General features: G+C 38.4%; 1 protein-coding gene across 2 annotated transcripts in view; it reads right to left on the bottom strand.

Moving 5' to 3' along the window:
* Positions 1-26897, bottom strand: part of LOC127641021 (transducin-like enhancer protein 4) — a 60113-nt gene that overhangs the window by 14741 nt on the left and 18475 nt on the right. For both annotated transcript variants that reach the window (XM_052123752.1, XM_052123753.1), the window contains exons 4-6: positions 13575-13619; positions 2589-2651; positions 422-496 (exon numbers count right to left, since the gene is read on the bottom strand). In XM_052123752.1, the coding sequence (XP_051979712.1) occupies positions 422-496; positions 2589-2651; positions 13575-13619 (183 nt within the window). The remainder of the gene's footprint in view (positions 1-421; positions 497-2588; positions 2652-13574; positions 13620-26897) is intronic.

Here is a 26897-nt window from a genome sequence, read left to right as displayed (position 1 = left end):
GACCTTTATTGATGCGAGAGAGGCCTGCAGTTCCTTGGATGCTGTCATTGTGTTTTTGTGACTGTCCAGCTGAACCCCATTATGAATTCAGTTTCATAGATTTGGGGATTTAGTAACTAAGGGGCAAATACGTTTTCAAGCAGGCCCAGTTGGTATTGGATAACGTTTTTGCTTCAATAAATAACATTATCATTTAAAATTTTTATTTTGTCTTTACTTAGATTGCCTTTGTTTTATGTTAGATTTTGTTAAAATCTTTTAAACAATTTAGTATGAGAAATACACAAAAACAGAAAAAATCTGCATGGGGCAACTACTTTTCCACAGCTCTGTATATACCTGTCTGTCTATTGTCTCTATTTATCTACCTGTTTGTCTGTCTATCTATTAATCTATCTAAGAAAGGTCGGAGGTCACTCACCCCTATGATCGCGTTGAGCTCTGCCATGGTGACCTGTTTGGCACGTTCCACTGCCTGAACAACCTGCTGCTGATGCTGTTTATAAACACATGCACAAGATACAGTTTAAGAAAGAGCATCAACACACATATTCAAGCACACACAAAAAATGACATACACACACTACAACAATATACTCACAATAACATACATGAACTAAAAAAAACACCTTTCTCTCCCCACCTTTTCCACACTCATTCTTTCATTCCCTCTGTCTGACACACACACCCACAGTCAATATTGACAGACATCTCACTCCGTCCTCCTCCGTCAGCAGATACTAACTCAAGGTAATTCTAAAGGTGACCTCTTAATCAATACACTTCCATCTGATTTTTATTGCTCATCTGCCCATAAATAAATCCTACTTAATTGAACTGAGGTCTGACATTACAGCCTTTTCTTTGTGGAATACAGGTATCTTCACATGAGAGGAAAACTTAACAGTATACAACTTATAAACGATCACAGACACAGGTGTCATTCAAACATAATTTTGTAACACAATCTGGCCTTTTAAGAGCTAAGAATAGTTATTATTATTTGCCTACATTTATATTTGCATACATAGAAGGATCAGAATATTATTTTGCATAAAGAAAAGGAAGCCTATTTTTAAGACCATTAAGATAAAAAAATGGGTTTTTGGATGACCTGGACATAATCTTGATTGTCTCTGAAGCTCATTCTCATTAATTCAGAAATTGTTCTTTACTTGAGTGCAATTTAAACAGAAAATTTTTACTTTATCACAATTCCAAAGAATAAATAGTACTTTTTACTCCTTACAATTTTATTTAAACTTGAAAAGTACTCACTACATTTTTGCAGATAATTTTCTTTCATCTTAGTGGACTGAAATTGCCTTTTCACTACATCTGACAAATGACAGACCAGAAGTCAGTCATTTCAAAAGCAGTGTCTCACAATGGTTGTGTGGAGTTACGACCATCTGCAGAGGTGGAATTTTGGATCTGATTTGAGCTTCGGATACGTTTAAATAGTTGTCCAACTAGACCGTATGTGGCCACCCAACTGAATGTGATGTATTCATTCAAAACTATGAGCATGAAGTGAGAAACACTGGTGGTTTTTGACCTAAACGTTATTCTAAATGCCTTCTACTGCTACAGATTGGACAGTTATGAAGTCAAATATATTCAGCACTTTGTCATTATTGGTTATGTAATGCAAACGTAAAAATGAGCCATTCGCTATAGTAAAAGTTTGTATATGTCATAAGATAGCATTGTGTGAGGAACACTGCAAAATGTACAGTTTATGAACAGATAATCTGCATAAGTCATTGTTGTTTTAGTGCCTCTAGTGTTTATTCCACCAGGAAATTGCCATGTTATGTACAACAGGCCACAGGTATTTTGCTAAAATGTAGTTATTGTAACATGATTGCCACTGGGGGAGAAATATAACTAAATAATATAATAAAAAGGCAACTTAAATCAATCAATTTAACAACGTCCTCTCTCTCACAATCTCCTCTCTTGATTTCATTGTAGCAACGAAAAAAGGTACTTTTACATTTTTAATACTTAAGTATTAAACTTTTTTACTTTCAATTAAGTATGTTTTTGGCTAGATACTTGGACTTTTAATAGAGTAATATTTTCACTCAGTAAACATACTTTCACTTAAGTATAATTTCGGAGTACTTTTTACACCCCTGATAACAGATTAATTGAATTAATTCATAGTGTGCATTCACTCAACCCACTGTGGTCTCATCGGAGCACTGCAGCTCCAAAGCTCTGAAGATGACAATGAATCTTTGGTAGTGAGGGTGAGTAAATTATTATAGAATGTTCCTTTTTGGGGTGAACTACCCATTGAATAGCTGCTAATAAAGCAGACAGTAATGCTGGACTCAAGCTGAATTTGGACCGCCATACAACCTGAGCTCATCAATTTAAAGCAGACGACATTTGGGAACTGGACTCAGTAGGAGTGTTCTGCTTTGAAGAAAAATGAAGTCCTTATTTAGACTGAGATATGAGACAGAGTCGTTAAAACCTAAATGCAGCGTGCTGTACTAAATGTGTGTGTGTATCTATGTACACCAGTGGGAGAAGACCCCAGAACCCTGATGAGTTGTCAATCACTGTCAGTGTACCTCCTGAGAGAGGAAAGGGATGATTTGAGCACAGATAGCGCTGAGTCGCTTCACGATCTCTGCCTGAAAGAGAACACACATTCACACTCACGATTAGAAGAGAAAGCATTGACAGTAATAAACCTATACAACCGCAGTGGGCTCTCAATTCCCATGCACACAAATGGTTTTAGTTTAGATTATGACAATGATATCTTAGCAGCAATGTCGTTTTTTTTATTCTTAAAATGCTATGGGTTCTATTTTCGTGAGTGCGCAAAGCGCAGCTCTACACACTACGACCATGCGCGATGTCTCATACAATTTTCGTGATAGCTCTTATTCTAAGTTCAATTCATGTTAGCGCAAAATGCAAGTGGGCATGGGTGGGAGTATTTGCGCTATCTGTGGATGTATGCGTGTAAACTGTGGATGTATTGTATGTAAATGAAGTGGCGCAAAACGCAATTTGGTGTTTTCCTGAGAAAGAGGCCATTGCGCTAAGACGTTCAATATCACCTCCTAATTTAGTGCAGTCCAAATTCAGTTCCTGCATTTGCAGTTTGGAGATTCCACCAGCAGGTGATAATAAAGTTCAGGTCTTGAACAGAGAATGGACTACTACAGTATATAATGGGATGCAGATGGTGGAATAACCGGAGAAGAACCTCAGAATTAAATTGGACTTGACACAGTCCATCTGCATGTTGTGCGGGCAATTTTGCCAAACACACTAGTGCCTAGACTTAGCGCATGCTTGTATGAAAACACCAAAACTTCATGGCCATGCCTATGCACTCATGACTATAAGCACTGCGCTGAGCTTAATGCTAGCGCTCTTAAATAGGGCCCTATATCTCCCATCATGTGTGTGTGTGTGTGTGTGTGTGTGTGTGTGTGTGTGCATACTTAGCTATAGTTTTGAGACAACATTTTTACCAAAAGTGGGCTAAATCTGACAAAACCTCCCTTTTCATAGAGATTCATAGAGTAAATAATATTTTATTTATTATTATTCCAAAAATGCCAAAAGTTTTTTAGGGGAACTATGTGGGTTAATGTTAGTCTATGGTAATTATAATTGGCTTAATATAAAAAAATCGAAGTCAATTTATTATATGTTCCCATATACAGTAGACTGCTAAGTAAACATTTGGGTGTGTTTGTGTGTGTATGTGTGCTGAGTGCTATTCATTCAGCCATATCACTGTGCTCTATTTGTGTGTGTGTGTTTCAGAGAGAGAGAGAGAGAGAGAGAGAGAGATAGCTCTTAAGGGGCTGAAAAGCTTGAATAGTCTCAATCTCCTTGAAACAGAGCAAACACACACACACACACACAGACAGACACATGTTTAATTACAGTCTCACTAAGAAAAACAACACAGACAGGCAGACAAGTGTTTCACACACACTGCAACACATGAACTGTTAATTACTTTCTCACAACCAAACACAAACGCACCACACAGTGCCAAATCACCATCCACAATCATAATCTACAATTATCATCTTTTTTCACTCTTTCTTTTCTTTCCTTTTTCAATCATAAATACACAGTGCTGGGGAGTAACGGAATACATGTAACAGGAATACGTATTTAAAATACAAAATATAAGTAACTGTATTCCACTACAGTTACAATTTAAATAATTGGTAATTATAATATCATTACATTCAAAAAGTATTTTGATTACTGAAGAGATTACTTTGCATTTTATTGTCATTTGTTTCATTTAGTATTTAGTCCTTTCAGATGGAAAACATTTATACATATAAATGACGTGATCCAAAGTGCATTTGAACAGCGGTGAAACACTTATAATGTGTTACATTCATACGAGCAGACAGAGAAGTACGTTTGAGCAGAAGAAATAGAAATAAAGCTTGTGTAAATTGATAGCTTTACGCTAAGCTAAAATGCTATTTCTAGCCATTTTACATGCACGTTACCAGATACAATCATATTTGTTTATCAAGAAAATTCACGTTGGATCATAATTTCTTTTTTCTAGTAAGACCTTTGATATTAGGACAAAAATCATATTCTTCATAGTATAGAGAACTTGTTTTGCTGTACAAATATCAAAAACATCCTTATAACAAAATTATTATTACAATTAAATTGATCTTGTTTTAGAAATAACACTATATAAGATATTTAGGTTTTTCAGAGAATGTATTTTTAACATGTGTATTTTGTCTTACTGTACTGACAGAGTTTTTATAGTCAAAACAAGTGAAGAATTCTACCAGTGTTGAAGAAGTAATCCAAAGTATTTAGATTACATTACTGACCTTGAGTAATCTAAATGAATGTTACAAATTACATTTTACAGCATGTATTCTGTAATCTGTGAATACATTTGAAAAGTAACCCTCCCAACCCTGTCCACACACACATACACACACACACACACACACATACACAGACACACACACACTAATGAAAGAGTATTTGCGGTGATGGAGGTACAGAAACACAAAGCAGACCTCTAAGTGCACTCTAATACACAAGGAGCAAATGAAAACCTCCAAGTCCTCTATATTAGAGTTCTGTGTCTGTAGAGAAGATATTTTAGTCTGAACACAATTCAAATCTTTATATTTTAATATAAATTGATATCTGATTGTTTTTATCTATCTATCTATCTATCTATCTATCTATCTATCTATCTATCTATCTATCTATCTATCTATCTATCTATCTATCTATCTATCTATCTATCTATCTGTAATTAAATACGGTTGTTTTAAACATGATTGTTTAGTAACTTATAGCTGAAATCAGTTTATGATAATGTCATAGAAGAGTGATTGTAGAATGATGCTGTGCAGATGTTATAAATTGGAAATAACACAGACTAATTGTTACTCCTGCCATATGAGACTGCAGATAAGTGAACAAAACCATGTTCAGTTGTTTGCCTTTTTTTAGGGACACTGTGTAGCAGTGATGCTGAACATCTGCAGATTGTGTGAGTGCACATGTGAAACAGAGCTTCATTTGTGTATAATGAGATTGAGAAAGCGAATGATGTAACCAGTTTGGAATGAAACAGAGTGTGTTTGAGAGAAAGAAAGAGAGAGAGAGAGAGAGAAAGAGTTGGAGAAGAAATGGATAATGAAAAGAAGACGTGTGTGTGTGTGTGTGTTTGTGTTTGTGTGGAAATCCCAGCGTGCCAACCTTTTAGCATAATGGCTTTGTCACTCGATCAAAAGGACTTGAGTAGGTGCAGATGCCCCGCTGTGTGTGTGTGTATTTACCCAGACTTCACGTGAGCGTGTGTGAATTTGTTTCCACATTTGCATAGATCTGCTTTGTAAAAGTGTGTGTGCGTGTAGCTATGTGTGCATCCAGAGTTAATAACTTTCTTCCATCCAAATCGAATGAACCATATAGTTATTTTTCATAATGGACTTTATATTTTTAACTATTCAGTATCTACATAATGACGTATGTGTGTGTATACTAGGGGTGGGAATCAGCAGGGAAGTTAATTAAATTGTGATAAAAAAAATTATATATATTGCATTTACAAATTATATATGTATCTGTGGCAGGGCGGAGGGTGGGGCCGGGTCGTGATCATACACACCCAGTCCCTTAACAGGCTAGAGATACGGACATGTCTGTCGTGTGTGTTTGTCTTTTGGTTTAAGTTATTCATTAAAATATTATTTATATTGCCAAGCCGGTTCTCGCCTCCTCCTTCCCATTGAACCCCTTTACACTGGTGCCGAAGCCTGGGAAGGAGGAGGGATGCCCATCGTGGAGTCCTCGAAACTGCCGTCCACCCAGGGGAGCGCCGCTGCCGTCCACCGGGGGAGGGAGTAGACCGACCGCCCCGACGCGGTGAACGGCCGCCGTCCACGAGGCGAGTGGGGACTGGACTCCCCGACCGCCTGGAGCGAAGGAGCCACTGCCAGGGGCGGAGGAGAGCCCTGCCACAGTATCTCTATCACTTGTTTCTCATTTATCTACATTGGACACAATTGCTGTTAAGATATCATTGTCATAATCTCACATTGAATTCATCGATAGTAAGTAAAACGTTTTTCTGCTGAAATTGGACCTTCCTTAAAGCTAGAGTATGCAATTTATACCAGAAGCATTTTTTGTTATACTGGTTGAAAGTCTATTTGCATCCTGACAGCAATCAATAATTCAAGCGCTCTGATACTAAAATAAATAAATAAAACAATCCATTATCTGTGGCAGTCATAGGCCTGTAAATGGCCCGTCCAATAATTTCATTCGGCCAGAATGCAATGATTGGATGGCCTAACTGCCTGTCAAACTATGTACCTACCTACCTCCACACACTCTGCCCATGCACTAAATGGCATGAGTCGGGGGCGGGACTATCTGACTGTAACTGCAGGCAAGGGAATATGCAGGCATATTCAGAAAGCTGTTATAAACAATGTTTATTTTTGCAATTCTGTTCGGTATTGGCTGGGGGTTGTTGGAGATGAGATGGCCGATGGACTTCAGGGCGCCCACTTTTTTGTGGGCTGCCCATGTCGCCCATGCCTAAATCCACCCCTACAATCCACCCCTAACATTAACCATATGCACTAACCAAACCCCAACCCTAAACCTAATAGTCAGTGGAGTAATTTTTTAGTGTAAATTCAACTTCTGAATCGAGCTCACCATTGTATATGTGAACACAATTCATTCCTGAGACCAGAAACCATGTCTCGGAGGTTGCGCTACAGGGAAATATATTCACACTTGAATTCATGCAAAAATATCTGATGGTGTTTGTCAGTAATTTGGAAGTATAGGGTTGATTTCATGTTACATTAACATTCGGAAGCATCAAGTTGATTTCCGACACTTTAAAATACCAAATGATTTACCCAAAGTTGTCCCAGAAGTTAGCTAAATCTCACAAAACCTCCTTTGTGGTACATCCTCAATTGGATTAATTCTCAAATAAATAATAAATGTTTTGAATTAGAGTTAGGGTCAGTCAATGGCACTGTGTGGCACTGTATGTGCATGTATGTGTGAGGGGGACATTTTGTGTTTTGGGCCATCTGCTCTAGTTTAATGTGTTAATATAATATGCAAATCAATATAAGCTGGACCAATGTGTGTGTGTGTGTGTTAGGTCTCTATGAGAGAAAAGAGATTTTGGTTGCAGGACATTTTCAAAGATGCCCCATTTATTAAGATGCCCCACCCTCTGTAAATGTTTTCACATCACATTTAATTACCCTTGAGCCTATGCATGTGTATATATATATGCATGTTTGTGTTTGTAAGTGTCCTCATGTTCTTAGTGCGTGTGTCTGATTTTCGGTGCTTTACTGCTCTCCTTTCCTCCCTCATTCAGTTTCTTTTTCCAAATGAAAGGGCCATCAATCACATAGAGAGAGAGAGAGAGAGAGAGAGAGAGTGGGGGTGAGGAAGGGAAGGAGAGGAAGATATTGGCAGAGCGCCAAGGGAAGAGAGGCTGGCACACTGCACCGAGAAAAAAAGAGAGGAAGAGAGAGAGGGAGGGATATAAAAAGGAGAGACAGAGCACTAGAGCGAAGAGGGAATTCAAGAGAGAACAAGCTCACAGAGACAGAGAGACAGGGGGTGAACAAGACCCAGCTACTGAGAGAAAAAGAGAGAGATAATGAAAGCAGTGTGACAGATGAGGGGAAGGCTAAATGAGGGCTTTATTGAATACCTCTGTGCCCGTGACCACAATCAGTGATTAGAGCGTCATTGCTTAATATTTGCCTTTAAATGTTTGGAGAGAGAGAGATAAAGAGCTCCATTAGACATGAAGGGGGCACACAGATAAGACCAAACCTGCATCTGGAGGCATCACTTTAAAAGCTTGTGCATGTGTGTGTGTGTGTGTGTGTGTGTGTGTGTGTGTGTGTGTATGTGGCTTTACATCCCCCAGATTTTCTTTTTTCCCATTTTTTTCTTTTTTGTCTCTTATCCCACACACACACATGCACGCACGCACGCACACACATCCACGCGCACACACACACACAGCTGGCTGCTCTCACACACACACCTCAATGATCATAATACCAGAGCCATTAGACAGACAGACAAACAAATATATACTATCCTGAGCTATTAGGATGATAATGATTCCTGTCACACTTAACATTATGTTGTGTTCATGTTACAGTGTTATTACTACTAATTCATATTAGAGCTGTGGAAATGAATGCAAGTAATTCATTTAAAATGTTCATAGCATTAAAAGATTTTAAGATGGAAAAAATATGACAGGAATTTTGTCAGGAAAAGTATATACATAGAGTCAAATTGTGATTAACTAAAAATCATGCGAATATAAATATTTGTATTGACAACTAGGACTAATTAATATTAATGAACAACATGTAATTAATATGTAATTATTTTGTGGAGCTATATGTACAATTGTTATTTTTACTACAATTAACTAATTTACATGTAATGTGTGCAACATTGCTACTGTAAAGTGTTTCCATTGTACAAGTCTTCTTTTATACCATTTTAAACCATTGTACAATTTTCAATCTCTCATGTATTAATGGTATGCAATGAATTACAACAATGATCGCGAAGGTAATCATGTGCAAGCACATCACAGTATTGAAAATCATGTGGCAATTTTCTCTCTCTCTGACCAATCTAAATCTCTGACTAGCCCTCCTTCATAGCCTGTCTTAAAACACACACATAGAGAGACATGGGAGTTCGGGAGAAAGAAAAAAACCTGAAAGCACTATGATCAAACCAGGATTACAGTAAGAGGTGGGAACAAAGAGAGATGGAATCCTATTAGGAGGTAAATCAGTTTGTCAAAAATGAAAGCATTAAGAAGCCGTTTAGTTATTTTAGCATTATTTTATGCCGTTTAGTCAAAGGTCTGGCGACGCGAGATTGGAATCATGTGACATTATAATCTGACTGACTGGCTTTAAGTAATTTCCAGAAGTCAGCATGCAAGAAAACACTTTATTTATATTTTATTAGTTGGGCAGAATATTTAATTGACAAGGTACCAGCTTGCTACCCTAACCTAAAAGAACTCTGGGGGAGGGGCAACTGTGGCACTTTGATATAAACCATGGCACTAAATGAGAACCATATTCATACATTGTATTTACAAGATACTCCAAGGTATATAAATATTACCATCTTTACCATCACAAAGTGCATTTAAATGCACAATCTTACACTTTCTTACGATTATGCTTGACAATGTGTAAGTCATGTAAACGCCTTCAACAAATAATCTGAGTCATCTAATACAAGTTAAACTCAATCGACAGCATTTGTGACACTATGTTGATTACCACACAATTGTATTTTGACTCATCCCTTTTTTCTTTAAAATAGCACAAATCTTGCTTACAGTGAGGCACTTACGTACAAAGGAAGTGAATGGGACCAATTTTAGTAGGGTACAAAATGTGGCGTAACAAATGACAGAAATATGAATATTACCATTTTATAAAAGCATTATTATTTGAGCTGTAAATTTGTTTAAACCATATATATATATATTTTTTTTTACTTATTTTGGGTAGTTTATTTTATTATAATAATTAATACACTGTTTAATTCACCATGGGTCCACTGTATTCATGTAATGCTCTTCAATCTATTCAGGCCTAAGTCAATGATCTAACATGTTATGATATTAATTATGCATGATGCTTATCCTAAAATAAAGGGGCTCATTTGTGAATGAAGAAGTGTGGTGTCTAGAAGGTATCCAGGAGATTACAGGAGGCTTTATCTCTGTACTCCAACCAGGTTAAAATAGAGCATTACACTGAGGAAGTAGGGAATTCATGTGAATGACAAAATAAGTCATTTAACATTTTATTCAATTACAAATTCAATTACAACCCACTTTATTTGAAAATAGAAAAGTAAACAATTTAATTTAAACCATTTGAAAAATAAAAAAGAGCAGCTATACACCAACCCTGAGTGGTTTAACTTAAAAAATAGTTGCGTGATGGTATTACAGAACCCATCAATCGGAGTAAATTACGTCATATCAGACAGACATAATGCTAGTTTTCCTTTTAAAAAAAATTGTAGACTGATATATGTTTACCCTACTACATTGCACGTTCTGCGATGTGACTATTGTGGATGTGCACATAGCGATATCGATGATGAACTGATATATATCGTGCAGCCATACTTGTGGCTATACTTTTAAAACAGAGAGTATGTTAATGTTTATGAATTGCCCCATTCACTTCCATTGTAAGAGCCTCACTGGAACATACTGTAGATTTGTGCTAGTCAAAGTTAACTTTTGTGGTTATCAGAATTATGCCACGAATGCTTTTGATTGACCTTAACTTATATAGAATGCAGAATGTTCCTTTAAACGGTTTTCCTTTAAAGGGGTTAAGTCTTAAGCGGTTTGTAGAGAGGAGGAGCGTGGGTCTGGGCTGGAACAACGCACGCCAGGTCCCCAATCAGCCTGTTGGGGGCTTGCGAGGAATAAAGGCGGCCGGTGACGACGGTTCAACAAAGAGAAAGAGAATGACATGCATCTGCTCGGTGTGTTTATGTTTGTGTGTTTTTCATTCAGTTTATTATTAAAACTATTATTTACATTGTCAAGCCATATCTCACCTCCTACTTTCCCTTAACCTGCTTTACATTGGTGCCGAAACCCGGGAAGGAGGAGGTGATGCCCTTCGCAGGTGGACGGCCGTCCACCCAATGGAGTGCCGCTGCCATCCGCCGGGTGACGGAGTGGCCTGACCACGGGGAACGGCCGCCGTCCGTGAGGCGAGTGGGGAATGGAATCCCCGACTGCTTGGAGCGATGGAGCCGCTGCCAGGGGCAGAGGAGTGCCCTTCCATTCCGCAGAAGCGCGGAGGTGTTGAAAGAAGACCGCCGTACACAAGGGGAGGAGGGAAGCGACTCCCCAACCGCCTGGAACGATAGGGCCGCTGCCAGAGGCAGAGGAGTGTCGCCACGAGTTGCCGGGAATGTGGAGGGGCATTCTGTCTGCCTGGGGTCGTAGGTCTGACTCCGGTCCGCCGTCTGCCTGAGAGGGTAGAGGAGTGATCGAGGACCACGCGACGGTGCATCAGAGAACCGGTGAGCGTTTTTTTCTTCCTCTCTCTCTCTCTCTGTCGCTCCGTGTTGGCCTTTGTCCCTCGCCTATTTTGTTTGTTGTTGTTTTTAACCTCCTGCCTCCTCCCAGGTCGAGCAATGCAGGGATGACTCGCTGGCAGACGGGGCGCAAGGCACGCCCCCCCGGAGAGAGATGGTGGGGGGTTATGTACGTCATGCCGGGGGCAACGCTTGGAGGAGTGTAGAGCGGAGGAGGGCAGGGCCGGGCTGGAACAACGCACGCCCGGTCCCCAATCAGCCTGATGGGGCCACGAGAGGGATAAAGGTGGCCGGTGATGACGGTTCGAGAGAGAGAGAGAATGACATGCAGCTGCTCTGTGTTTATGTTTGTGTGTTTTCAGTTTATTTCTTTATTAAACTATTATTTATATTGTCAAGCCGGTTCTCGCCTCCTCCTTTCCACTGAACTGCTTTACACGGTTTAAGGAACACGTCGATGTTTGGCCATTACTCCAATTTTTGTCAGCATGAAATCACCTTTAACGGCATTCTTACCAGTTTATCCAGTGTGCACTGGTGTTGCGTGCATGACTGTTAAAGGTGCTGTAAGCGATTCTAGCATTCTGAAGCTTTCACGTGACTGAGCCGTTGACTTAGCCACGCCCCTTAATTCAAAAACCCCGCCCTCCAAATATAATTTTGGGAGAAAAACCAAGCAAAACAGCAGCATTGTGTGTTTATGTGGCTGTCAAATACAAAAGTGGCACAATAGTGCCCTCAACTGACAAACATTATGAATCACAGCCTCAATGATCTGCTTCAAACCAGAACCCGCAAAATGATTGACAGGTGAAAAGTGTCAATGTCTGCACATTTTTGTTTGCTGTTTAAAAAGTCTACAGCTGTCACAGAGACCGGTGAGATATCTCAGGACACACATTTCATTAATATCTAGTAGGACATTTTTTTTGCATACTTTTCCATGAAAATAAATAATAATAAAAATCGCTTACAGCACCTTTATCTAGGTTAAAAGGGTTTTCTTGTTTCTTTTTTCATCTGTCAAAATGACAGACAGCATTTGGTAAATGACAGAGGATTTACGGTAAACGCATTGTTTCTTAATCTTATGATCTACAGTGGTGGACTGATCTGGAATCAGCAGCTGTCCACACCTTAATAATCTGAGTTACAGTGTGCTCAAAACAACACTGACCTGGATCATCTGTGTGCTGTGGGAAGGGTCTGTTTGTGAGTATGACATAAGTGAGTTTGGCCTACATTAACCTTGAGTGAGCCATTAGCAGGCTGGATAATGTGATGCACACAGACGCACACACACTGTGCCTCTACTCCTGGAAATGAACTGGAAATGAGAAGGAAATGAGAGGGATTGTGGCATGTGTGTGAAATGAGGTATGAGCAGATGTGTGTGTGTGTGTGTGTGTGTGTGTGTGTGTGTGTGTGTGTGTGTGTGTGTGTGTGTGTGTGTGTGTGTGTGTGTGTGTTTGCATGTGTTTGTGTGTGTGTGTGGATGAGGTTTTGCCTACATTGCAGCACCATATACAGTATATTAGGGCAACATACCCTCCTAATTTCAGATAAGTGGTCGGGTAATATAGGTTTTTCAATGACCATTCTTAAATGTTCCCACAAAGATATAGTTAAATCTGAAATCACTTACATTGTGGAGACCTGCCAATGGTATAAATGTAATAAATACAGATAAATACAGAAAAAAAAAGTCTGTGTAAAGGTTAAATCCAGAAAAAATCATCAGCTCAGTATAAAAACAATAAAGGCCCATGGAAAGCCACTACATGATATAAAAGCGTGTATGCATATATTTATGAATTTGTGTGTGATTGTCATGGAGGGATTTTAACACTGCTTGTTCTTAAACCCCATTAAAGCCATTTGATCACAAACAGATGGTTTCTTACCTGTTTGTGCATCTCGATGTTGAGTCCGTAGGACATCTCGTAGTACTGTGGGAACAGAGGTGCAAGAGCATCAATCAGCAACGTGATGAATTAAACAAGAGTGAATTATCATCAATCAAATTAAAACCTTAGCAGCCTGACAGACACTAACAGCTCTCTGAAACTACATCAGATTGAGAGAGTTTGAGTTCTTGAATGTTTAGATTCTTCCACCGATGTGGAGGGAACATGCAACAACAAACATACAGCATGACCAGTGAAGTCAGATTCCCAAAGGAATGACTCTTATGAGCCAGTTATTTTTATATTTTATATAGTTGGGATCAATTAATCAGTGCTTCCTCAGAAGCACTAATAATTTTGATGAATGGAAGCCAGCATAGTAAAGTGGAACTGTCAACTATGAGAATCCTTATGATTCTCATTCCTAGTCAGCATGTTTCTGTGCGCATCTATTTCAGCAGGCAGATGAGCAGCAGAGCAAGTGATGGAGATGAATCCTGACACAACTGTTTGCTTATTTTTGCTAGTCTCTTTCTCTCCATCTGTCTGTCGCGATCACACACTCTAATGCTCTGTTTGTAGTTCAATTCAGCAACCCTTTCTCTCTCTCCTTATCTGTCTTTTCTGCTTGGCTTCCTTGTTACCAGCCTTCCTCCTTTTTTTAAATCCTTCTCTGCCCCCTGTCCTCTGTTATTCCGGAAACTTCATTTCCCATCCGTGATCTCTGTCTCTGACCTCCTCTTGTCTATCAAACCTTCACCGTGGTTTAATCTGAGGATTAAAGTCTCATCATATCTAATGACAGCACTTGGAAACCAAAATGTGTCAATATGAGGTCAAAGAGTGGAAAATATTTTTCTCGATAATGCAAGTATATTGATTGAAACTTTTAAAGGGATAGATCACCCAAAAAGAAAAATTCTAAAATTGAAATGGCTTTCTTTTTTCTGCGGAATACAATTTGGGGAATTTTAAAGAATTTGTCTTGTTTGCTGATATCCATACAATGGAAGTTGATAGTGACACTTTAAAGCTTAAAAAGAACCCAAAAGTGTCACAAACGTTCATGTGACTTGTGTGGAAGCAAACGTTCTCACATGAACATAATTTCTAGCGTCAACAAATAAACATGTGAAAATCTTATTGACTGATGAAAAAACTCTCCCTACCAGATGGGTTCAAAAGTCTCCAGATATCTGTAAGGCCAAGATTTTAACGCATCCTGAGAATTGTCAATGTTGCTCTAGGGGGCTTGCAAACTTTTGCTTCACTATGATCAAGGACTGAGTCCATCAAAAGATTAAAGTCTCCTCCCAATATTATATGAGGGGTGCCAGCGACTTGTAACATCCCTTCAAGATCTATAAAAAACCCTGATCATCAGCATTAGGTGTGAAAATATTAGCCAAAATCAACTTTTGCCCCTAAATTTCTGCTAAAACAATAATGACTCTTCCTAATTTATCTTTAAAATGTTTGAGACATTTGTATTGTATATGTTTACTTATCAATGTAATGACTCCCCTGCTCTTAATCGAGCCAGCATTAAAGAAAACATGCCCACCCCATATCTTCCCGAATTTTTCAGCTTCCTGCAGGGAAAGATGCATTTCTTGAAGAAACACAATATCATATTTCTTACGTTTAAGAAAATAAATAACCTTCCTTCTTTTTATGGGGTGCCCCAAACATTCCATGTGGAGAAAGATAACCTACTCATTAACATTTGACATATTAGAAAAAAAAATTGTGTGTCAAAAACAAAATGATAAAGTCCACATTCCAACATTAATGTAACAATCAAACACCAAACTTCCCCCCGAACCAAACAAACAGAAAAACATGCTCATTAACCCCGCAGACGACAGTGCCAACCGGCATCCATCCTCAACACAAAACAGTCAATGTACGCCTACGAGTGTCCCTGCGACAAATTTGCCATCGGATTGCTCAAGTCAGGTGCTTCTATAGAAATTTTGTGAGACAGAATTACACAGCAAAAAATTGTCTATAAAACAAACTCCAGCCATTAAGTGTAATAAAACACAAAAAACATGTAGATTCATCCACTTAACTGTACCAAAGGTGTATTCCTCCACAGAACAAGCTTCAGCCATTAGCAGAACCAACACAAAAAAAAGGGGGCAGCTCAGTTCTTCGGGCAGTCAAACGAATGTTCGGTAAGCCGGCCCATTCGGCCGATACATGAGTGCAACAAAAGACCCAATCCCTCCAATGTCCTGTAAGAGATATTCCACAAAACAAATTCCAGGCCACAGGAGGCATTAGCACCAAAAACCTGCAGATTCATCCACAAGCTGTCCTGAAGAAATTATATTACACAAAACAAACTCCAACCGGGCCAATTGGTTGCTTAGGAAGCCTGACTGGAGTCACTCAGCAAATTCTGGTAGTCAGTGTCTTTACTTGCTGAGCTACTTAATAAATAATAAATTAAAAAAATTAATAAATTCACCCTTTTGTGTTCTAGAGAAAAAAGAAAGTAAAAGAAAGATGTTTCATTTTTGGGTGCACTATTCAAAAAAAGATAAATGTTGCTCTGTATTACAATTGATTGTGTTTTGAGTATCGATCGCTTCAGTGGTTGATGAATTTCAGATAAAGAATTATATAACAGTAGAACTATGTGAGGGTCATTCCGGAGAGGGAGGAGCTCAGAATATTGGTGAATTTTAAAACCAAAATAAAATCCCCTCTGTCCCTTGTGGAGACCACCTCTCACCATCCCAAATCACAGAGGTTGCCAAGTTGCAAGCGGAATTCTCTGATGTGTTTTCGCCTCTCCCCAGTCATACAAATCTCATAGAACACCACAATGAGACGACCCCGGGGGTTGTGGTATATCACTGTTTAAAAGTCTATCTGGTTTTCTGGCATATACACACACATTTAAATCACATTCACTGGTGCTGCATGCTGGTAGTGCAGTGGGAATGCTGGAAATCATTTAAAAGAATCTTTGCAATGGCCCAGAGGGCCATTCAACACTGCTTGTATTACATTCACTATGGCCAAACAAAGTGTTAGATAACACTGAGAAAACTAAAAGTTAAGATTTAAGTTAAGATTTAAACTCAGAGATAGAAGAGGTGCTGTGAAGAGTCAGGGGAAGTGAATTCCATATATTGGATGCTACTACGCTGAATGACCTGCCACACATAGTAGAGAGGCGAGCTCTAGGGACAGAAAGAAGTCTGGAAATTTCGCCTGGAATCGTAAGCTCACACATGTCCATACACAATTAAATGACATCTAATGAGAAATTAGGCAATTTTCTAAATTTTAAATGTATGATTTTGAGCCTAACACAAAGCGGAACTAACACTTCTGTTCATTAGCAAAGTGGGCATGATCATCTGCTGATGCCCATAATCTCAAACTCACTCACTGTGAATTCTGCAACAGTTTGTCGAAGGTTTTGCTGCTGAAATCGGTCTGTGTATACAGAAATTCTCCACTGTGCATGGTTTTGTTAACGCTGTCTCCCACTTCCTCATTCCTGTGTTACCAGGGAATTGGTACACTAACATTTGCTAAACCAATGGTGAGTGTTTTGTAACAGGACTCATGTTTATCTGAACAATGTAAGAAAGGCGGAGTGTTTGAAAACAGTCATCATTTTATGTTTGAAGAAAGACGCTAGTCTGAAATTTCATACTGCAGTGACAAGTAACCTATTACTTCTACTACAAATAGTCAATTGAACCCTTACCAGCACAAATGTTTAATTAAGTTGAAATTAGCAAGTTGTCTTTCCTAAAGTCTCCCTAAAAGAAATATTGAGTGACAGGGAGAAATACAGGCAATCTGGCTGAGGGACATTTAACTGAGGGATAAGATGCATGCTGCAAATTTTTGCTTCAAAGCAATTCAGTAAGTATAATGTGTCTTTCAGCCTTCTCAGTTATATTTTATAAATGTAGAGGTTTGGATTTCATACACTGAGAGCATAGTATCAATACTGTCTTTTGCTCCTATAGCTCAACTGCAAAGGTCATGGGTTCGATTCCCAGAAAACATTATTACTAAAGGTGTTAAAGGTACACCACTATTAAAGGTACTCCAAAAATGCACCGTAAGCTTTTAATTAAAAAAATAAGAATAATAAAAATAATAAAAATAAATCTGAAAAATGCATAAATGTAATTAAAATACATGTTTATGTAAGCTGATATGCCAACATTATCACATGGGATATCAACATGTTGCTTTCGAAAGAGTACCCTAAAATCGACCCCATTCTGCCGAATTACAGCATCAGCCATTTTTGCACCAATTCAAGCATGTATACATTTCCCTCTAGCACTACTAATCAACCTCTGAGGCATAGGTCCTGGTCCCATGGAAATCAAGAAGTAATCACGTTCGCATAAACAACAATGAGAGCGATACGGAGGTTGCATTTACTCTCTAAAATTACCTTTTCTACTCCACTGGCGGTTAGGTTTAGGGTTGGGGTTTGAGTTAGAGCGGCGAGTTAATAAAATATGCACTTCTGTTACAATAGTGTACGACTCACTATTGGCGCCACTCTGTGGACATTTCACTCGGAAACTGGAGCTCACACGTTCCTAAACATTCAACAGCACTTCCAGCTTTGGTCACTGGAGGCAGTGATTCGAATTATGGAAAACACAGACAGATTTCAGCTGAAGAACTTTCAAACTACTATATCTGAATTTACAATTTGATAAATCTGTATATGCTCCTAAAGTGGGTGGAAAAGTTTCACCGTGACATGATAATGGTAATTGTGATTGCGTTATTCCTGATGTCATCAGGATTGTGATGTTTTTCCTTTATACTAGCTTAATATTCTTGTGTTCCCTCGTCACAGCCTATTGTCATATAATTTCTCTCTCTCATGTCAGTGCATTCTTATTCTATACCACTAATGTATGTGTGTGTAATCCCTTGAGTTGTGTCCCTGTGTGTGTTGTCTGGAGCAGATCGTGCACGGTATGTGGCGGATATAGCGGGGCTCAGCACGGCAGAGGTTCAACAAAGCTTTTCATCCTGCCACAGTCACAGTGTGTGTGTGTGTGTATGTGTCCGTGTGCATGTGTGTATTAGTCTTTGCCGGTCTAACGAGGGGCAAAATGTACTGGGTGTCCCTTGGTTCAACTCAGCAGCTGTTTGCCATCCGTCGCTCCTGCACATATTCTGCAGTGTATAGCTGGACACTTGGCTCTGAATGCTGAAAACCTTGTAGATATGCTGGCTGTGAATAAAACCAAGACAGCTGCTTTGCTACATTGATGTTCACAGTCAGTGACTAAACAGACAGCGTTTTCTGTATTAAGGAACCTCAAATGCAAACATATTCAAGAGAGCTATAGAGGTGACCACTGATAACGCATTGATTACATTGTGTAGTTCTCAGTAGAGGTTGTCACAAATTAAAACATTTTATAGCTTTTTTGTGTGTTTGTGTGAATGTCCACTGTATTAAATGCAGCTGTGATCTTTTGAACCCAGACACATTGATTGGCTCTTCCTGTACATCTGAAACAGTAGTTTAGACGTACAACACTGATAAGATATAGTTTCCACTGAGCTGCCCTTTCTGACTCATCGCATCTACCATGACCCCATTTACACTAAACAGGCCAATTTTTCCAATTGAACTGACTGGTATAAATATAGCCACCATCTGTACTGTCAGATAAAAATAAGCTCTTAAGAAAAGGGGATTTTTTTTTTTACAAGATTTTCAATTCCTAAATGAAATATCATGCTAACAAGTAGGGATGTCATAAAATATATATTTATTACTGATTGGTACGTTATTTTATCAATATATTTTTGAGGCACCAATATATTAATATTGGCTGATATTTAAATTAGAACCCTAATTTGTGTGCTTTACAATTCACTCAATTGGTCTCCTGTGCACGAAGGCCCACGAAGGCGCCTCCTCGATCGGCCACCGGAGATCCGATTCACCTGAGTTCTAATTACCCACATACCGGGCTTAATTAATCCACAGTGTGGTGTAATAGCGTTGTGAGACCACAAGGTGGTGATATAACATTGACTAAAACCGGGTGGCAGGTAGGAAAAGCACAGGGTCTCACACACAACCACAAAAGATGTACTTGTACCTGAAAATACATTTTGCAGACTATTTGTGTCAAATTTAATGGAAATCTATGCAAGTTGCACTCTGTGGCACTGCAGAATTTTGATGTTGAATTTTGGCAGTGTGTATGTACCTTTGTAGAAAATAATTGTTATGAATTTTAGAAAGCACCATGTTGTTTGCCAGACATGTCCGGTGTGCGACCCCCTTTAATTTACCCTGCTGCTCCCACTTTATCAAAGTTGTGTAGAGAAATATGTTTGAAAAGACAAAGACTATTGTGCAATGAGCAGCCCTGTTTATATTTAAAAGAAAATCCTGATATACAGCCACAATATTAAAATCACCTGCCTAATACTGTGTAGGTTCCAAAACAGCATCTCGCATCTCGGAATAGCATTCTGAGATGCTATTCTTCTCACCACAATACCAATACCAGCCCATCTGGCACCAACAATCATCTATGGGATTATCTAATCAGCCTGTCGTGTGGCAGCAGTGCAATGCATCAAATAATTCAGATATGGGTCAGGAGCTTCAGTTAATGTTCACATCAACAATCAGAATGGGGAAAAAATGTGATCTCAGTGATTTAGACTGTTGGTGCCAGATGGGCTGGTTTGAATATTTCTATAACTGCTGATCTTCTGGGATTTTCCCACAAAACAGTCTCTAGAATTTACTCCGAATGGTACCAAATATCCTAATAGATTATACGCTACGAGACGCTACAAAAACATATGTCTGACGAATGTGTACACTCTGAATGCAGAAAGAGTCCTGTGAGAACATCTCTTATATCTACAGTAATTGGGCAGATTGATGAACTCAATTATAAAATGGCTCGCTGTGGTCTGTAGGCCATTGATTTACAAAACCAAACAACATATTGACTTCTAAAGGCACTTTTTGTATGGCCTAATCATTGATTTACTTGTGTGCCACAATAATAATATGCCTTTGATTTATCTGATTTTATTATAGAATTATTGTTTTAATGTAAATCGATATTATTATATTTACTACATATTATTGTCACAAACGCCCACGAAGGCGCCTCCTCGATCGGCCACCGGAGATCCGATTCACCTGAGTTCTAATTACCCACATACCGGGCTTAATTAATCCACAGCTGATCCCCATTCATCTCCCTCTATTTAAGCTAAACGCAGTCACACACTCACTGCAAAGTCTTGTTTGTTCCGGCTACACTACTGAGTGTTCTACTACCATTCCTGGTTGATTATATGCCTACTGACCTTGCTTTCCCTGTTGACTACGATTGATTACTGCCTGCCTACCTGAACCTTGCCTGTCTCTTCGTGATTGCCCATAGCTGCCTGCCCTGACATCCTGCTTCCCTCACAACGCTCCTACTCTGCCTACGTTTGCCCTGATTCCCCATTGCCTGACCATTGCCTGCATATATTCTGTGAGTTTCAATAAAACACTGCTTATGGATCCCAGCCTACCTGAGTCTTTGTTACAATTATATTTATCATTATTTTGATTATTTACTGAATTCTTTATTTAGGGGCCTTATTCAGCTAATTTGTATTATACAGTATGTGATTAATTGGGATTTAATGTGATTAATTAATTGGCATTTCATATAATGAATTCAATACAAATTTTAAATTGATTGACCGCACTAATAAAAATAGAATATTTGAGTTATATAAATATGGTGCTGCCTTGCAAACACTAATTATAGGCCAAATCCAACTCTAATATTTATAATATTAACAAATATTTGGTAATTAAAAATGAATGAATTCTGCAATTTCTGAGTGACAATAAAAGTGGATACACTATAGTGAAAAAGAGGGGTTAAAAGGATCAATAAACAACACAGATTCGAACCTCTGACTCACTTCAACACCACAGCTTAACATGTGTGCTAAACTCCCAAGTCTGTTTGCTTAACTGTGTTTTGATGCTAATGGACTGCAGAGTTACCTCCCTTGTCAGAACACAATGTTAAAAAGACAAGGGAACATGCAACAATATGAACAAGCATTTCATGCCAGGCAAGCTGTTTCATATCAATTTGGTACCTCATACATTGTATTTAGTGATTTGAAAATTCCATTGGATTCCAATAGTTTCCTTTTTCAAAATAAAGTGTTTAAAGGTAATGCAAATTATTCTGTTAAAACAAAGTCAAGTCAGGTCTCTTGCAGGCCATGTTTGTAAGGCCTCTGGCAAGCTATTTTATACTCCTATCTACAGTACCTGAATGGGAAAAAACAGTTGGTCATGATCGCAATCAAATAATAGCTAAAGCACATACACATTCTCAAGCAGACAGACCAGAAACCTGCTTGACAACAGTCATTATTTTTTTTTTTTTTATTACTTTTGGAGAAGCTATTGGCACAAAAATTACATACTTTTCCTTTTAAAATACAGGTGAAAATTGACTCCTGTAGATTAAATGCGATACTGGATATAATCCTTAACAAGATGGGAAGTTTCTTCAAAATATGGATTAAAATATGGATGAATTTTCTAAAACTGCTGACATCTAATGAAGTTGCGTATTGAGACATTCATATTGTCTTATTACAGCAGTGACATATTTTCAATCAGCCATAAGCTGCAAAAAGAGCTGAATCATAATTTGCTTCTTTGTAGTTCCTCTTCTTTCAAGTGAGACATTAAAGTGACATAAGAAAGTCACGAACGCTGTGGTGTTGATGTTGATGGCTCTTCTCAAATCCAAGACTGAATTATGAGGTACCTGGCAAGTTTCCTGCCACACAAAACCAGAGCAATGATGTATAGACTGCCAATTCATATGAATACAATTATAGGTGAAGCAAATTATCAAATTGAATAAAACCAAAAATAATGAGTTAACAAGTGTGATGAGAATGGGAAAGGAATACCATTAACTGAAATACAACAAACAAATAAATATAATATGTAAAACATCACTGTAATAATATATCCCAAGTTCTTTTATATCTATATATGTGGTAATAACTCAATGGTTTCTCCTAGCAGCAAAGAGAATAAATGGAAAGCAAATGGAGACTTTAGTTTTTTCCTGTTTTTCATATTTATGTCTCCTGACACTATTTCAGCAATATCTGTCAAAGCAATCCTAAAAATAAATAAATAAAAATCGCATGCAGCATCTTTAATGCACTGCAGTGACATTGCAGTGTCTTTTTTTTTACCGTTTGATTGATTTTTGGTTTGAAAATGTTTTTGTTTTTTTTTCATTGCAGCTCAGAAATAAGTTTAAAACTCTCTTAAAACATGAGCAATCCATTAGTCCATCTGCCTGCGATTTTTTTTTTTTCAACATTAATAACCCACTGCTCTCTTTATTTCGTCAATCTCTCTGTCTCATCCCCTCTCTCACTCTTTGTTTCACTCACACAGCACTCAAACATTTAGCTTACGGAGGAGTAATCATTTTCAAATGCGTCTCATCCTTCCTTGTTTTTCCCTTCTCCCCTCTTTCTCTTCTATCCTTCATTTCTCTCTTTCTCCTCTATTTTTCTTTCTCTGGCCTCATCTTTTCATCATCACATCACATCCTGCTGTCTTTTATACTGTCTCTCACTCACTCTGTTGTTTCTATTCCTCTTCATCTTCTCTCTATCGGCCTTTATCTTCCCTACTTTTTGTTTTACTGCTTTTTCAATCACCCCCTTTCTCCTTGTTCTTCTTTGCTGCTGATTTCTACATTAAAAACAACCCATTAAAATATTGGTCTAGGTGTAATTAATAATAATTAAAAGGTGTAAGATAGATAAAATCTATTGAGTAAGGTACAAATGAGATTGGGACAGGTTTCAGACTGGACTTAAACCTGTATCTTTCACATGAACACCCTGGCTCAATATCTAAGGAGTGCACACACTAAACAGTGTACCATGGCTTTGACCTGAACTACAGTGTTAAATGCTTTGCTTTATTGGATAGACATCATCTATTGAAAAAGGTAGGAATGTGATTGGGACAGGTTCTGACTGGATACAAACCTGCATCTCCTACATGAGCACCCTCTCTCTCGCTCTCTCTCTCTCTATGTAGGAGTGAGGGCAAACTGTGACAATAATGTTCTTGAGGAGAGCAGAAAGAGTCTGTCTAAATCAGACGGATGAGTTGGGGTTTTTTGTGTGTGTGTGGGGGGGGGGGGTGTAAAGCAAAAATTAGTGGTCTCTCCTTCTCTTTTTCTTTTGCTCTATCGCTCCATTCTTGGCATTCTAGACTGCACACATGGGAAACAGTGACCATGAAGACGGATACTCATTAAAGGCCAGATCATGACCCTGGGTATAACACACCCACACTCAAAAACCCAATAAATAGTGCAAGACAGAAGTGAATCGTACCGTGTAACTGCTCTGTTATGACAAAACCAATTAAAATATTGGTCTAGGTGTAATTAATGAAAATGAAAATGTTCCATCTCTAGAATTCCACAAATATTTGGATATTTGCACATCAGTGCAGAGTTTATAGAAGCTGGACACCAGTCAGTTCACAACAAGTAATCAAAGGGACACTGATTTAATTGAAGAGGACAGTGTAGAATTGACAAAGCTTCCATGAGGCTATGGTTTTATCCTGTACTATATTTTTCAAATGGGATCGCAACACACTGCATGCCAAATACAAACCTGTATTTCAAACATAAGCACCATGGCTCAATATCTCTGGAGCTTGTGTGCTAACCACTGCACCATGGCTCTGACCTGAACTACACTGTTAAATGTTTTGCTTTATTGGATACATAAAATCCATTGAAAAAGGTACGAATGTGATAAGGACAGGTTCTGACTGGATTTAAACCTGCATCTCCAACATGCGCACCCTAGCTCAATATCTAAGGAGCATGCACACTAACCAGTGCACAACGGCTTTGACCTGAACTAAGCTTTAACATGTTTTCACATAATTGGATAATGGAGATGGACATAGGTGGAATGTAATTGGTACATGTTGCAGGCTGAATTCGAACCTGCATCTCCCAAATTCGCATCTCTACTCAATATATTAGGAGTACATGGCTATCTATTGCACCACGGCATTGACCTGAACTACACTGTTATATGTTTTGCTTTATTGGATATTTAAAATCTATTGAAAAATGTACAAATGAGATTGGGACAGGTTTCAAACTGGACTTGAACCTGCATCTTTCACATGAACACCCAGGCTCAATATCTAAGGAGTATGCACACTAACCAGTGCACCATGGCTTTGACCTGAACTACGTTTTAAAATGTTTTTTTGCTTAATTGGACAGTGTAGATTGACAGAGGTGGTATGTATACGTGACATGTTGCAGGTTGGTTTTGAACCTGCATCTCCCACATTAGCAGCTCAACTCAATATATTAGGAGTATGTGCGCTAACCTCGGGGATTCATCCACTGGATTGAGGCGAGTCACTATGCGACCATGAGGACTAAAAAGCACATTGGGAATTGGGCATTCCAAATTGGGAGAAAAAAACGTGGGAGTGTCAAGATCCAAGAATTTCGGTTGAAGATTCAGAGTATATTGTGTGACTTTTTGGGCACTCAAATTTCATTTTGCCTCAGACTGTATTTTGGGAGATGGGGCAGTCATAAATTTGGGGGATAAACACATAGTAAATTATGTTCTGACCAGAATTATGATTGGCAGGCAAATTATTTTAAGGGGATGGAAGTCAGACGTAGCGCCCTAATTTCCAGAGTGGTGTGTGGAGATGGGGAGGGTGGCTGCTTTCGAGGAGGGGTCAAGCAGAAGGCTGGGGGGTCAGAATATGTTTGTTAGGAAATGGGGCAAGTGCTTAGTGTTTCTGGAGGACTCTCTGAGAGGGGCTGTGGAGAGAGTAGTTTACTTTTAATTATATATGATCATTATATTATCTTTTTTTGTGTGTGTGTATTCTTATTTGTGACTACAGGGGTGTTCGTTGGGGGTCAGGGTGGAGCTAGTGATAGGGGAGGGGTAATAATGGGGGTTAAATGTAACATGTTGATTTGATGTGTTTTTTCTGTGTTTTATGTCCATGAATCAATTATAAATGAAAAAAAATAAACAATTTAAAAAAATAATAATAATTCAAAAAATAGTCATTATTTTTTTATCATTATTTATGGAACCCAATAATAAGTTATTATTAAGTTAAGAAATATATATTTTTATATTAATTATTATTATTTATTGTTATCAGTAGTATTTTATTGTCATAAGACAGTACATTATTTATGTAATTATTTCTTAACTTGCATACAGTATTGCTATGCTGTCCAGTTATACCAATAAGTCTTTATTTTGGCAGATCACTGCAGAAAGACTCTCCACAAAAGACCTGGTGTAGTGAGGTTACTTTAGATTTGGACAGTAACTTTTAGCGGCCAAGCATATTTTAAATTATGAAAATGTGCAATTAGTAAAAACAGAGCACTGTAAATATCACAGATACAGCACAGATACAGTAGGCACATTGCATAATATTTATTTAATTAAATCAATGTGCTTGAGGTTTGATAATCGCACTACGTGATATCACAATTTCGATTTTATTTCGATTAATCGCTCAGCCCTAGATTGTGAGGAGGAATGTAATTCGGACATGTCGCAGACCAGTTTCGAACATGCATATCTCACAGGAGCACCATGACTTAATATCTCAGGGGCACATGTGCTAACAACTGTGCAACAGATGTGATCCTAAAGGTCTATAACATTACTGAATAACGTCCTATCCACTATCTCAATTGCTTTCGTTAACAAGGAGGCTAATTCGGCATCACAAATTAGCTCTGTAAAATATTTCATACCCATTAACAATAAATCATTCACTAAAGAGAGACAAAAAGAACATGCCCCATCTAATCTGTAAAGAGAAAAATGTGACTATAAATGCATGAAAATAAATGGGAAGGCCGTTGAAACAAGTCTTAAAGAACATAGCCATTCTAGCGGGCTAAATATAGCCTCCTGGGTTATATTCTCTCTGAAAGGACTGAATCTCGGTTCCCTCTCATTATTTACATGTCTGTGCTTGCGTCCTCCTTTTCTCTTGATCTTTGTTTCTCTTCATTGCCGTCTCCATCCTCATCTCTATCTCTCCCTCTCTCACATTCCTCCCTTCTCTTCCCACTTTTTCATCTCAGCCAACCCCTATCGTAATCCTGCTGACGTGTCCTCAGGTTAACCAAACACCCTGAAACATGAAATCAAGCACAATCTCTCCCTTTT

Source organism: Xyrauchen texanus, chromosome 50 (assembly GCF_025860055.1).
Source record: "Xyrauchen texanus isolate HMW12.3.18 chromosome 50, RBS_HiC_50CHRs, whole genome shotgun sequence".
NCBI classification, from domain to species: Eukaryota; Metazoa; Chordata; class Actinopteri; order Cypriniformes; family Catostomidae; genus Xyrauchen; species Xyrauchen texanus.
Note: the sequence above shows the minus strand (reverse complement) of the source record. Positions and strands in the feature narration are given on the sequence as shown.